The 11791-nt window shown below is 39.6% G+C and overlaps 1 protein-coding gene across 3 annotated transcripts in view; it reads right to left on the bottom strand.

Annotated features, from left to right (window-relative positions):
* Positions 1-50: 50 nt before the first annotated feature.
* The window catches only part of MAP4K5 (mitogen-activated protein kinase kinase kinase kinase 5), a 76917-nt gene continuing 65176 nt past the window's right edge, over positions 51-11791 (bottom strand). For all 3 annotated transcript variants that reach the window (XM_080397068.1, XM_080397067.1, XM_080397069.1), the window contains 7 exons: positions 11205-11308; positions 10632-10809; positions 9585-9653; positions 8776-8868; positions 6885-6955; positions 6133-6188; positions 51-3387 (listed from right to left, as the gene is read on the bottom strand). In XM_080397068.1, the coding sequence (XP_080253194.1) occupies positions 3300-3387; positions 6133-6188; positions 6885-6955; positions 8776-8868; positions 9585-9653; positions 10632-10809; positions 11205-11308 (659 nt within the window). In that variant the 3' untranslated portion in view covers positions 51-3299. The remainder of the gene's footprint in view (positions 3388-6132; positions 6189-6884; positions 6956-8775; positions 8869-9584; positions 9654-10631; positions 10810-11204; positions 11309-11791) is intronic.

The raw sequence follows: 11791 nt of genomic DNA, 5'->3' as shown, positions 1-11791 counted from the left end.
CGTCTGATAAGGTATTGTTCCCAGAAAGTCCACCACACCACATCTAGGTATCAAATAAAGCATAGTTTATTTGGCATAGACTGAAATGAACTGCAACAGAAATTTACATAGAACAAAGCCTAGTTACACAAACTGGAACAAGTGCAGTTAGAGTCTCAGTTACAATCTAATGACTAAACAAGGTAAAAAGTACATTTCAGAAAGTCTCTCAGTCTTGTCCTTTTCATTCAGAGAAAGAGTGGCTCACTGATGCGTTGTACCTTTCATCTTTGAAAGAGATGACATCACAATTACAGCTGTATTTTTCAGTTATAATGAATTTGGTTAGGAAATCATGAGATTAATCTACAGGCTGCTCTTCAAATACTGTTTGTACTTCAAAGAGCACTGAGAGCCTGTTTTAAGGCTTTCAAGTTGAATACATGAACCTTGTGCATCAAATAACTAATACTCTGATAGCTGTCAACGAGTAATGAGGGGGTGAGCAAGCTTTTGCTTTATAAAATCCCAAACCACACACTAGGCTTTCTCAACCCGGCTTGAAATGTCACACAAACATACAAAGATACAGACAATACCAGACTAACTTAAACGTCTAACAAATACAAATTATACTAGTCAGAGTCACCGAGACTGGCCGCTTCAGCGATGAAACATGCAAATCTGTTGCGCTATACTCCACTAAGAGTAGTAAGTGAGGTTTTACACTAGGAAAAAGTATCTTGCAGATCATGCCAAAAATGCCACTGTCTATAAAACCAGACCAAATCAAGCATTTCAGAATATGCCATCAGAAATGCTTTAAACAGCTAAAAAAGGAGGTTTGATTAAATGAGGACTTTCCTAGATTTTTTGATTCAGCAAATCACCAGTCATTCATGTCATTCAAAAAAACCTGTCAGTTCATTATTTTTGCATGACAGTGTCATGACCTAATAGTTATTTACTCCAGTTACTCCCCATAAATATTCCTATTTTATTTACAGATTTCTCCAGTCTTTTAGAGATCTTTAAGTGTTTTCAAAGATGAAGCCAAATTACCTTCTGCAGTGAATGAGGTAAATTAAGTGAGTGTTTGCTCTACATCTACACCTGGTGCTTCTCTTTGTCTTCATTTTTGTTTTAGAAGAGGCTAGGAGTTATGCCATTTGAGGGTTAATCACCAATCACTGACACCTATGGAGAAGCAATTTCAGTGCTAGAGAACCCAATTTCTTTAAAACACAAAAAGTACATGTCCTGCTTTTAATACTGCTGAGCCAAGTACAGCTGACCACACTTAAGACATTTTTAGTACACTGTGGACTGACTTTTAAGTTTTATCTGTACAATTACTGTGTATTAAACTTCGACACAGTTTCAGAACTGACAAGCCTGACTTACTTAAATATCAAGTTCATAAAAAGAATTAGTTTTGAATGACAATGCTAAGTGGATAAAATGCTAAATTGTGTGCAGGTCTATATTTCCTCCCAGACCTTCAGAACAACATAAAACTCCAGTTGTACCTAGTAACAAAAAGACATTACCGAGTCATCACATGTGCCAAGTTAATTCCGTCAATGTTAAATTATGAATCATGTAGTCTGATGCCTCAGCAGACAACCCAGCGCCCCACTCCTCAGGTTGCGAGGTAAGGATCAAAACATGCCGGCTCCGCTGTGTCAGCAGAGCCCTCAGACAGGCCAAGCCGTTGTAACCTTTACTGCTTTATTAAAATGATGTGTGAAGTTTCTAACCTGTCTCTCCTAGGGTCGCAGATCACAGAAACCGAACAGGCAGCAGTATGCTGTAGGATCTCATTAAAAAAAAAAAAACACACCTCCATTCAAATGTTTATGAACTGCTACTGTATCTGCCTATGGACTGTGTTTACTTACATCAAAGCTAGCAGGTTAATATGAGGTAGTAAAACCAGATGCTATCCTGTAGTCAGTCTATATTTATATTTATATTTAATGGTACCTCAAGAATTTTAATTAATGAGGAAGACAAAAGAAACCAATGTGACTCTTTGATGGAGAAATAAAAAGAGGAAGAAAAAGCAAGGTGACAAAATAGGGAAAGGGAAAAAGTGATCAAAAGCTTGACTATAGAATACAGGTTCTTATCATGCTTATTTATACTACATGGCTGGGGAGGTAACCGCTTCCAAAGGACTGTCTGACTGACAACAGCTGGATGGCTGTACAGGCAAAAAAAGCTCGTAAGCTCAGTTAGCGCTATAAGCTCCCCTCTGGAATAGTATAAATAAACTATACATCATGGGCAGTTTGATACACGGTACTTTCATTCATTAAGGATGATGACCAGCTACAATTTCCATTTCATGTCACAAGGCTTATCCCTAATTTATGAAAATAAAGCATATATATTTTGTACATTTTTATATATATATAAATATATATATATAAAAAAATACACACTGCCGGCCAACTTAACACACATGTGCACACGCACACACACACACGTATATTGTACACACCCGCCCAGTAGCAACATGTCTGGTATCATTATTATATTTTGTGTACACACACCCTATGTCTAGTAAATAAGAAAATCCCTTTTATGGCAATTCTGCGGGCAGAAAATCAATACAAAATACTTTGTTGTACAAAATTGCATTTTTACAAGATCAACCAACATCGTAACATACTCCTCAATAATGCACTACATCTCTACAAGAAAAAAGGAATAATCAAATCTTTATACAATTATAAAAAAAAAAAAGTAAGCTGCTCTGCAACCTTCCTTTGCTAAAAGTTAGATACATTACACCATTCTAGCAGCAGATTAATAAATAAGGATTAAATAGTCTATTATACAAAGCCATACTGAATGGCAGATTTAAAACCAAAAAGCTTTGCAGATACTTTCACTTCCTACACAATTTTTTTTTATTAAGAATAAGACTCAGTATAAAACAGGGAAACAGCCAGCACTATATATCTACAGAATATAAGGAAAATCCAAGAGAAGTAAAATATTTAACAGTTTATGGCACCTTTACTGCATAACGTTTTTTTAAAGGCTGTGTTTCCCTATAACTAATGAGTAAAGGGCTATTTATCTCATAGCTTTTATTAAGCAAACTCGATATAACCAACCACACAGTGGCAAGAGACAGAACCAGCTGTTCCCAGCTGCAAAAATGTATTGATTTCCACGCTAAACCAACATCATTTAGGCGTCAAGAAAAGAAACAGTAAGTTGCAGTCCCACTTGCACTGAGTTTCTTAATGCTTCTTTATTTCTCATGTGGCAAATCCACTCCGTTACTTGCGTTAGGTTACTGTTGCTCAGTAACTATTTTCATGTCCAGCCAAGATGTAGAGATTGCTGTGTGCAGTCGGATTTTCTGTTGGCCTGCTTTCTAACACTACCACTCTGCAAGCAAACACAAACAGAATCCAGAATGGTTAGTGGCAAAATACAAAGCACGTGGTATATCTACCAAGGAACAACAAATTTGTTGCTCCCAGGTTTCTACAGATGGAGGGATAGAGGTTCTCCTAAATACCTTGGGTATTTTATTCTTTAAATCAGTTACCTCATTTTCCAGTGTCACTTGTAATTAAAACACTAAAGCAGGATATACAAGGAACAGAGGACTCGAAGCAGCTTCCTTAACCAGAATCTGCCCCTTTTAAACACAGGCACATGCAAGGTATTCCAAACCTCTTCCAAACTGACAGCCTCCACCTTGCAATCAGCTGTATCTTCTGCTACTATTGGGAAGTTAGCTCAAGAGTCAGAACGTTGTGAAGAGATGCAGCCCTCCTATCTGCAGCCCAAATATGTTTATACCTCCTACATCTTCCAATAAGCATCAGCCACTAACTTAAACAGTTCTCCTCCCTTCTAAATACTTATCCACTGATCATTGCAGCCTTTGTCCTGCTGGATCATGTTCCTGTAGGCTGCTCTGGAAAATCTGTCTCTCCTTCGCTTGGCACGCTGACCACCATCTTCTACACATCTGTCTCATGCTGAACCTCGACAATCATCTCAGCAGCTGATATGGTTGGGCTTTTGACCTCCCCTCTCCCCTCCAAATGCTTAGCTCCTGCGTCTCTCTGCACCAGTTCCTATGACAATATCCTGTCATTTTTAAGGTTAAATGTCTACTTTTTGTTTTTTACCCATGTATCAAATAAGCTAAATGTGCCACTTGAACTCTGAGTTGGATTTAGGTATGAGGGTAGATTTAGATTGGATATTTATATTAGATATAAGGGTAGATCTAGATGAGATATGAGGAAGAAATTGTTCCCCGTGAGGGCAGCGAGGCGCTGGCCCAGGCTGCCCAGAGCAGCTGTGGGTGCCCCATCCCTGGCAGTGCCCAAGGCCAGGCTGGATGGGGCTGCGAGCAGCCTGGGCTGGGGGGAGGGGGCCCTGCCTGGGGCAGGGGGCTGGAACTAGGTGATCTTTAAGGTCCCTTCCAACCCAAACCATTTTGTGATTCTACGATTTTTCAAAGGGAGCCTGTCTCAGGGTTAGCACTGCACACATTCCCCTCTCATGTCACATTTCTCAAAGTTTTCAAATGGCCTCTTTCCCTCAGCCTCTATTCTGCAACTGAGTAGCTGTGAAGCGATTCAAGCCAAAAAGGTGCTGCCACATGTCATTCGCCTGAACGGTAGAAAAGACTCCTGCTCCATTTGTACGGAGATGGAAAAATACAAAACAAAGGACTTGGCAGTTCAATGAGACCAAAATGAAAAATGGCTTCTCTGCAAAACTGGATGCAGCAGCAGGACTTCAGCCTTATCTCCAACCCCAAAAAGTGATTTGTACTAAGTTGTTATTCAGATACACGTCTTTTATAAAAGTGCAAGCCAAACCAGATGAGACACTGCTTCCCATCCCTTTGTGTGTTTAGGATGCTCCTGTCTTCACTGGCCCAACACAGAAATATGACCCATTTAAAAGGTACCGATTCCAGTACGCCAGATAGATTCACTGATGGTGGCACAGTATGTACCTGGACTAATGTGGCATCTGTACTGCAGTGGACTGTAGCAAAAGCTCATTCTTGCAATAAAATGCCCCCTGCTCTGCTGGGATAACAGGGAAGGAAATTACAGCTGCCTGTCTGCACAGCGGGGATAACTGACAGAAAAGGCAGAGTGTGCATCATCAAAGGTTGCACTGTGTTTACATTTTTGAGACCTCAGAGTCAGCAGTGGCAAGGATCCTCAATTCCAACTGCAGTGATCATGTACAGCAGGTCCTCGGTAACTCAGGCACAAAGCAAAGACTTCACCTGTTGCACAGGCTACCCCTCCTCTTCCAAGGGTTAACACACTCTCATTCTCTTTCTGGACTGGGGAATCCAAGAATGTAAGTACACAAACCCATGGATTAGCTACAGGAAGTGAGTCAGAGCCAGGCTCCCGATGGCCAAATGAGGGAGCAGAAAAATCACAGATTAAAACTGATTTCTTGACTCAGTACTATCTACTACTATCTACTTCTACATTTAGCACTCTGGTTATCTGAGAAACCACAAGCACGCATGTCTGAACTGGGAGACTGGGGCAGCTTGTGCCAAGGTTTCCAACCTGGAGGCAGTTGTACCTCTTTCCCAGCCTCTACAGCTGAAGGGAACCATCTGGGTGTTACAGGTAATGGGGGAATTTAGACCACTGGGTATTAAAACCTGTATGTGATCTAGTTTGATATTTCCAGACCTCAAGGTCCAAAGCAGCAAAGATTATTTTTAATTCACTAGCTGCCAAGATAATTCACCAGTTCACCAGGAGAATCCAAGCCAGAAGCAGGCTCTTCCAGAAGTGCACTGGGCACCCTGCTATCGCAGGCCAAAGGTGGCTCTCGTCTCTCCCCATCATTCATCTCCTCACACTGTATCTCTGCACGCTTGTGTCTGTGTTCACACTTCATCTCTGCAGTGGGAAGTGGGGGATGTCACAGGGTCTCTCAGTAATAATGTTGGATGCAGATGCAATCACTAATTAAATTTTTGGCTATTGCAGGCAGAAACAGTATTCCTGCCTCCCCCCCAGGAATGCCTACAGATAGGTCTGTGGTGGGCTGGAAGCCAGTTGCAGCTGGAAGCTATAAAGCTGGTTTAAATAAAATAAAAGGTTTATGTTTCTTCAAGGTGATTACCTGTCTGATCCCAGTAAGCGGAAAACCCTGGTTTCATCTGATATCTCTTGGGTAACCTGTAGAAAAATAGAGACATTTAGGTCCATTTCAGTGGCAAAATAAAATTTATTGGTCTAAGTTAGAATTAAAAAAAAAGTAATTAAAAAAAGAGAGCAGTCTCTCCAAAAAATCAAATAGTACAAACAGATAAATTGATGCTAAGCAAAAAGAGTTTTAAATTTCATGAAATAAAACATTTTAAATAATTTTTGACTTGTAGACTTATCACTCTAGATGTCTTGGTGGCACAGATGGAGTATGTTGATCAAATCTTTGTCAGCAGAGACTGACTAGCTTTCAGACGCAGAGGATGCCGTCAAAAAGGATAGTTCTTTTTGAAAAAAAGGACAAATTTCTTTTAAAAGGAAACATAAAAAAAAATAAAAAGTGCAGATGCTGCCAACTCAAGCTTTTCATCCAAGATCCCAGAAACCCAAACGCTGCTTACACCAGGTCTGTACTGGCTCTGTGAAGCACCAGTTCAGGAGTCTCTGACTTTCTTGGAAACAGAGCTGGCTAAAGCACGTGTGTGAGCTTTACTAAGAGCAACACAGGCAGGCAAGTCAGAGAAAGCAAGCAGCAAGCTGAAGCAATGACAACATGGAGTACAAGCATTATCACTAGGGAAGCAGCTGGAGGGGCCAAAGGATCAATCAAGTGGTAAATAAGGAACAGGAAGAAGTTAAACCTGGAGAGACCAGGAGATTACTTACTTCATCTGACTTAAAGCTTTTGCCCTGCATGCCGTGTTTCCAGAAGGCCAACACACTGTCTTGAAGGCACACTGCAAAGGAGAAACACAACATCAGACCAGAGCACGGCTTCTCTGAACCAGAGAAACCCAGGTTTCTCACCAGCAGTGATAATGGGAATCGTATTTGGAAAGTATGTGGTGAGACTTGGGACTCCTGGTGGAAGAACTCAACTCCAAAATTAGTGCAGAAAAACTGGACTGAAATGACTGTATGCACCCGAGGAGATACTTTTTAAAGCACAATTCAGAACATACCACTCAGACATTCCCTCTTTGCCAAGACAAGATAGGCATCTCTGGTTTTCCCTTTTCTCCCTTTCACTTTATTCTCTGGATCGTTGTTTTCCTAATGATTCTGGAGAAAACCCCAAGCAGTGTATAAACGTGCTGCCAGCCAAAACACTGTAGGTTGCTGGAAATTGCAGATCATTTGAGTTATAATATAGATGCTAGTATGAAAAATGTGAGGAGTCTCTCATTCAGGCCCAAAGAGAGCACACAGAAAGCTACCAGCTCTGAACGATTTAATTACCAGACTGCTGAAAATAATGGATGAAGAGCCTGGTGTTTAAGCAGTGTTACAAAAACATACATTATACCATGTTTTATTTTCCTACATCCTACTTGTTTTCCTTTACTATTCCTTTGAGTCACTTTTCATATCTACTCAGTATTAGCTGTGTCCCAAATATCCAGAACAAAGGAATTCAGCAGAATCCCAAGGGCAATGCTTGTCACAACAACCTTAGACTAATCTTTACCTGCTACTCCCCACTCCACCCTGCAACCAGAGAATGAAGAGTTGCTTAATACCGTGAATTCCCAAGAGACCCCTTGGAGTGTAAAGAACTGCTCACATTATTCAGTGTCAGTTGCTAAGTGCAAAACTTTGGGATAAACACTTCTCTCTATGAATTCCTTCAGAGTTCAAGGAAAAGGCAATGGTCGAGTCATGTTATTTATGCACGGGTCAGCAGGAGATATTGTGTGATACAAGTACAGCCGTTAATTAGAACGTGTCAGAATTTAGGGATGAATCACAGGCTTGATTAAAAATTATCTTCCTTCAGGACAGATATTTAGATATAGACATATCTAAATAGAGATGCTGTATAAAAGAATGTGCGCTGCTTTACCAACTGCTGTTAAAATACAAATACCCATGTCAAGTTTCTTCTAAAGGGAAGATGCCTGAAGACCCCAGCAATGCAAGCTGTACAGAACTGCTAACAAAAGCAAGTTCTGTCTTTACTGATTTTAATTCCAGAAAGACGTTCAGTTTCCAAGATACAGGATTATTAAACTAATGTTAATTAGATACTTCCAAAAGCTTATCGCAGCAGAAATACTTGTTTGACAATTACAATTCATGTTTTAGAAGCAAGGCTGCTGTCCTCTGAGAATTAGATTCAAATACTTATCCTGACTTAAAAAATGGATGTACTATCACTTTAAATAAAAACTTAGCTTTAAGAAAACTAACACAAATTTATTTATTACTAGAACATTTTTTCCTCCCCAGAGGTTTTTTCTTGGTGCTGTGGAAGCAACCAGAAACTAGTCAGCCTTTTTTTTTCCCCCAAACTAAATCATGATACATCTTACTTATAAAAAAGAAATGACACCAGGTGGAAACGTGCAGATTGAACACACTTTCTGACAACTGCCTTATTTTCTTCATCATGTCAGCGGAGACAAAGAGACAGTACACAAGATCCCCACACATGCCATTTTTAGCATCAGGCCCCACTGGGTGCACTAGACTAGTCTAGATTACTAAAACCCCTTCAACACTCATCCCTTTAAAGTTCTTAAGTCCTTGAGAGACAATAGAGAAGCAAATCACTTACCCACTGACTCAATGCAGAAATCAAAGCTCAGCTCAGAAGCCAACTTCTTGCTTGACTTCAGTTTCCCTTGTAAATTCACAATTTTCACAAATTCTTAAGAAAAACAGAAAAACAAGTATTAAAACCCATTGCTGAAAAGAATTACTGATGGCTTTAAGTATAAAATACTAATTTCATCTTTTCAGGCACAGAAATGGCCAAGCCTAACATCTACAGTATTTGCCTAAAATGAATCCAAGAGCATCCTTCTCTCAAATAAATATAGAAAACCTTCTTATATGCTTCATATGTTTTTAGACTCTACTGACAGCCTTCCTGCAAGCAACAAACAGTGCGGAAATGTGAATGCAACGCAACGGTTGGAAATTTTGGCAGACCTAAGTCATTGCAAACTTGCCATTGAGGTATCAACCTCCAACACATGAGAGTTAGGGTTAGAATTCCTGTGTGTATGATGGAGCGTTAGCCATTTGTCCTGCTAGCATATGCAACAGGCAAATGTCAACTTTTCCAAGGAAGTTATGAAAACTTCTGATTGGCATATATTTGAATTCTGGTCTGTAATGCTGTGTTACATTGCATTTTGAAAAGAAATAAGAATGATACCCACGTAAAGAGGGAAAGTGGAATCACAAGAGTCAAAATGAAAACTCACTTATCTGAACTGTATCTTTTTGGAAATATTACAACACAAATAAGTACTGAAGGGATAAAAAATTAACTTGTGGTAGAGTTAAAAATCAACAACTGCGGCAAAACAAGTTTCACACAAGGCACAGTAAGTCACCCAACGGAGACGTGTTACTTACTGTCCAGGCAGACTAGGACAGTGTCTCTTTCCAGCTGTGTTACATGAATGGCATCTAACTGCTGATTGCCTTGTGAAAAAGAAAACAGATTATTTTAGATCACATATTCTCAGCCTCCCCTCCCCTCCATCTCTCATGAACCGCTACAGCCTTTTCAGTATGCTACAAGTCTTTTGCAATCTATAACGTTTGTTACTGTTTTACATTTTTTTAAGGCTGTATCATCCCAGAATGTTCTGGGAGGAGTACAGGGCCTAAGGACAAACCCATCGGTTCAAAGCAGGTATTTAATATGAAAGCACTACTGTTTATTGGCATAAAATACATATTATGTTACAGTTCAGCACAGCAAGTCAGCTTCCTTCATGAAGAGGCACAATAACGAACAAAAGGAATCATCAATAGAATCTTTGCTCCTAAAAAAAAATTGCTCTTTTTCCATAAATTCACATCTGGAAAGATTATTGTGCCTATATGAAACTAGATGTAATAGTTTTTCTAGGTTTTATTAATAGAGTTCTTGGTAAAGTTGCTAAAAAACAGAATTTAAAATGTAAAAAAAGTATATCCAAAGCAGCCAACAGAGAAAAGCAGCTGCAAGATATCAACTAGCTTTTGAAGATAAACCAAAATCTTCTACTTATTAATAGCCAGCTGAAGATGACAAGCCTCCCCCAGGGGCTGGAGGACAGACAAGAATGCATTTATGTAAGTCTTTTCACAGGAAAGAAGGTGCAAGAGGAATAAGACTGATCCCAGGAAAAAGTATGCAACCACAAATGAGAACCCAATCAGCAGGGTCTGCATTACTGTTTCAGGAAATTTATAAAATAAAAGATGTGTCTAAAATGGAAGTCTTCCAAGATAGTTTATACTGAAGTTGGCAGGTGATCACAAGAAGAACCTGGGATCAGCTTCATTACGTTTTAGGTACAGAAGCTGCACTATTTTGCCCAGCCTAAAGGGTTTCCCAAATGACTCCTGAGGAAGGGATATCCAACAGTTACCAGACAATAAAATAGCTGCAAGGCGGACCAGCACTCTTACCTGCACCGATTTCTGTAAACCATGAAGAAGCAGAGTTCAAGTTGATTGTCTCAAACTGAACTACCTGATTTGGTTCAGTACCCTTACTGATAGCTACGCAGACCATCGGGTACTCCTGCTCTGGTATCACTAGCATTTCGAACACATTCAAAGGGCTTGGCAAAGGAAAATCAAAGTGCTGGAAAAAACATAATAAGGCATTTGTAAAGTTTCCTGTAACCTTGGGAAAGAAGCAGCCTAAAATAACATACACAAAGTACAAAAGATATAGAAGAATTTTTTCACTGCTATTAAGAGTGCTTTTTTAAGACAGCATGAGCTGTGAGCAACATTACGTTGGGCAGAGTTACACGTCAGTCTGTTGCTGCTAGTACTGGGCTCGATCCAACACTTGACTGAGTTCAGTCACAAGATTTTCTTAGTCAAAATGTGTGAAGCCAGATTTTCAAGTGCTTAGGACCCACAAATAGGACCAGACTGGGATTTACTTTCCATTACACGTTCTGGAAAGGTTATTTCAACAACTGTATAATGACTAAGATTAGATGTTCTAAACTAAAATGAAATACTTACCTTTATTAACATGAATTTCTGCATTGGCTCATACCATTGTAGTAGAACAATTCCAGACTGCAATGCACCGCACAGGTACTTATGTCCTGTGTATGGATTTCGTACTATATAAAACAAACAAACCCAGAAAACGACCCTTTTTAAGTCTTGGAAGTTCAATGCTTACTTGAAAAAACCTTACCGCTATCTTTGCAAATACTTTAAGAAATAGTGTCAGTTTCACATTTATTGCCTTTTGGCTTGCCATTCAAATATCCACAGTGATTAATATTGTGCCACATTCCAGAAAAATTCAATTATAATTAATAACCACTGCATTCTTTGAGTCCCAGTAAAAAGGCTGTGTGCTGAGTGGCCAGAAATGCTCTAACACCTTCTTCCTGGGGCTGTGTGGGCATGGGGAGTGAAAGGTCTGGGTTCAAGTTGTGATTTAAATGAAAAAATTTCCCAAGCAATGAAGATGGCCCATAAATTCTTGTCAGCTTTGACAGCTAATGCAGTATCATGTAAAGGGTTTAAAGGTTGTTTTCTTTAAGCTCAGTTGAATACAAGACCAGCCTGACTTCAGGAATAGTTCGCAAATACAG

This window comes from Falco punctatus (genome assembly GCF_963210335.1).
Source record: "Falco punctatus genome assembly, chromosome: 7".
NCBI classification, from domain to species: Eukaryota; Metazoa; Chordata; class Aves; order Falconiformes; family Falconidae; genus Falco; species Falco punctatus.
The sequence above is the reverse complement of the archived record's forward strand: the minus strand, read 5'-3'. Positions and strand labels throughout refer to the sequence as shown.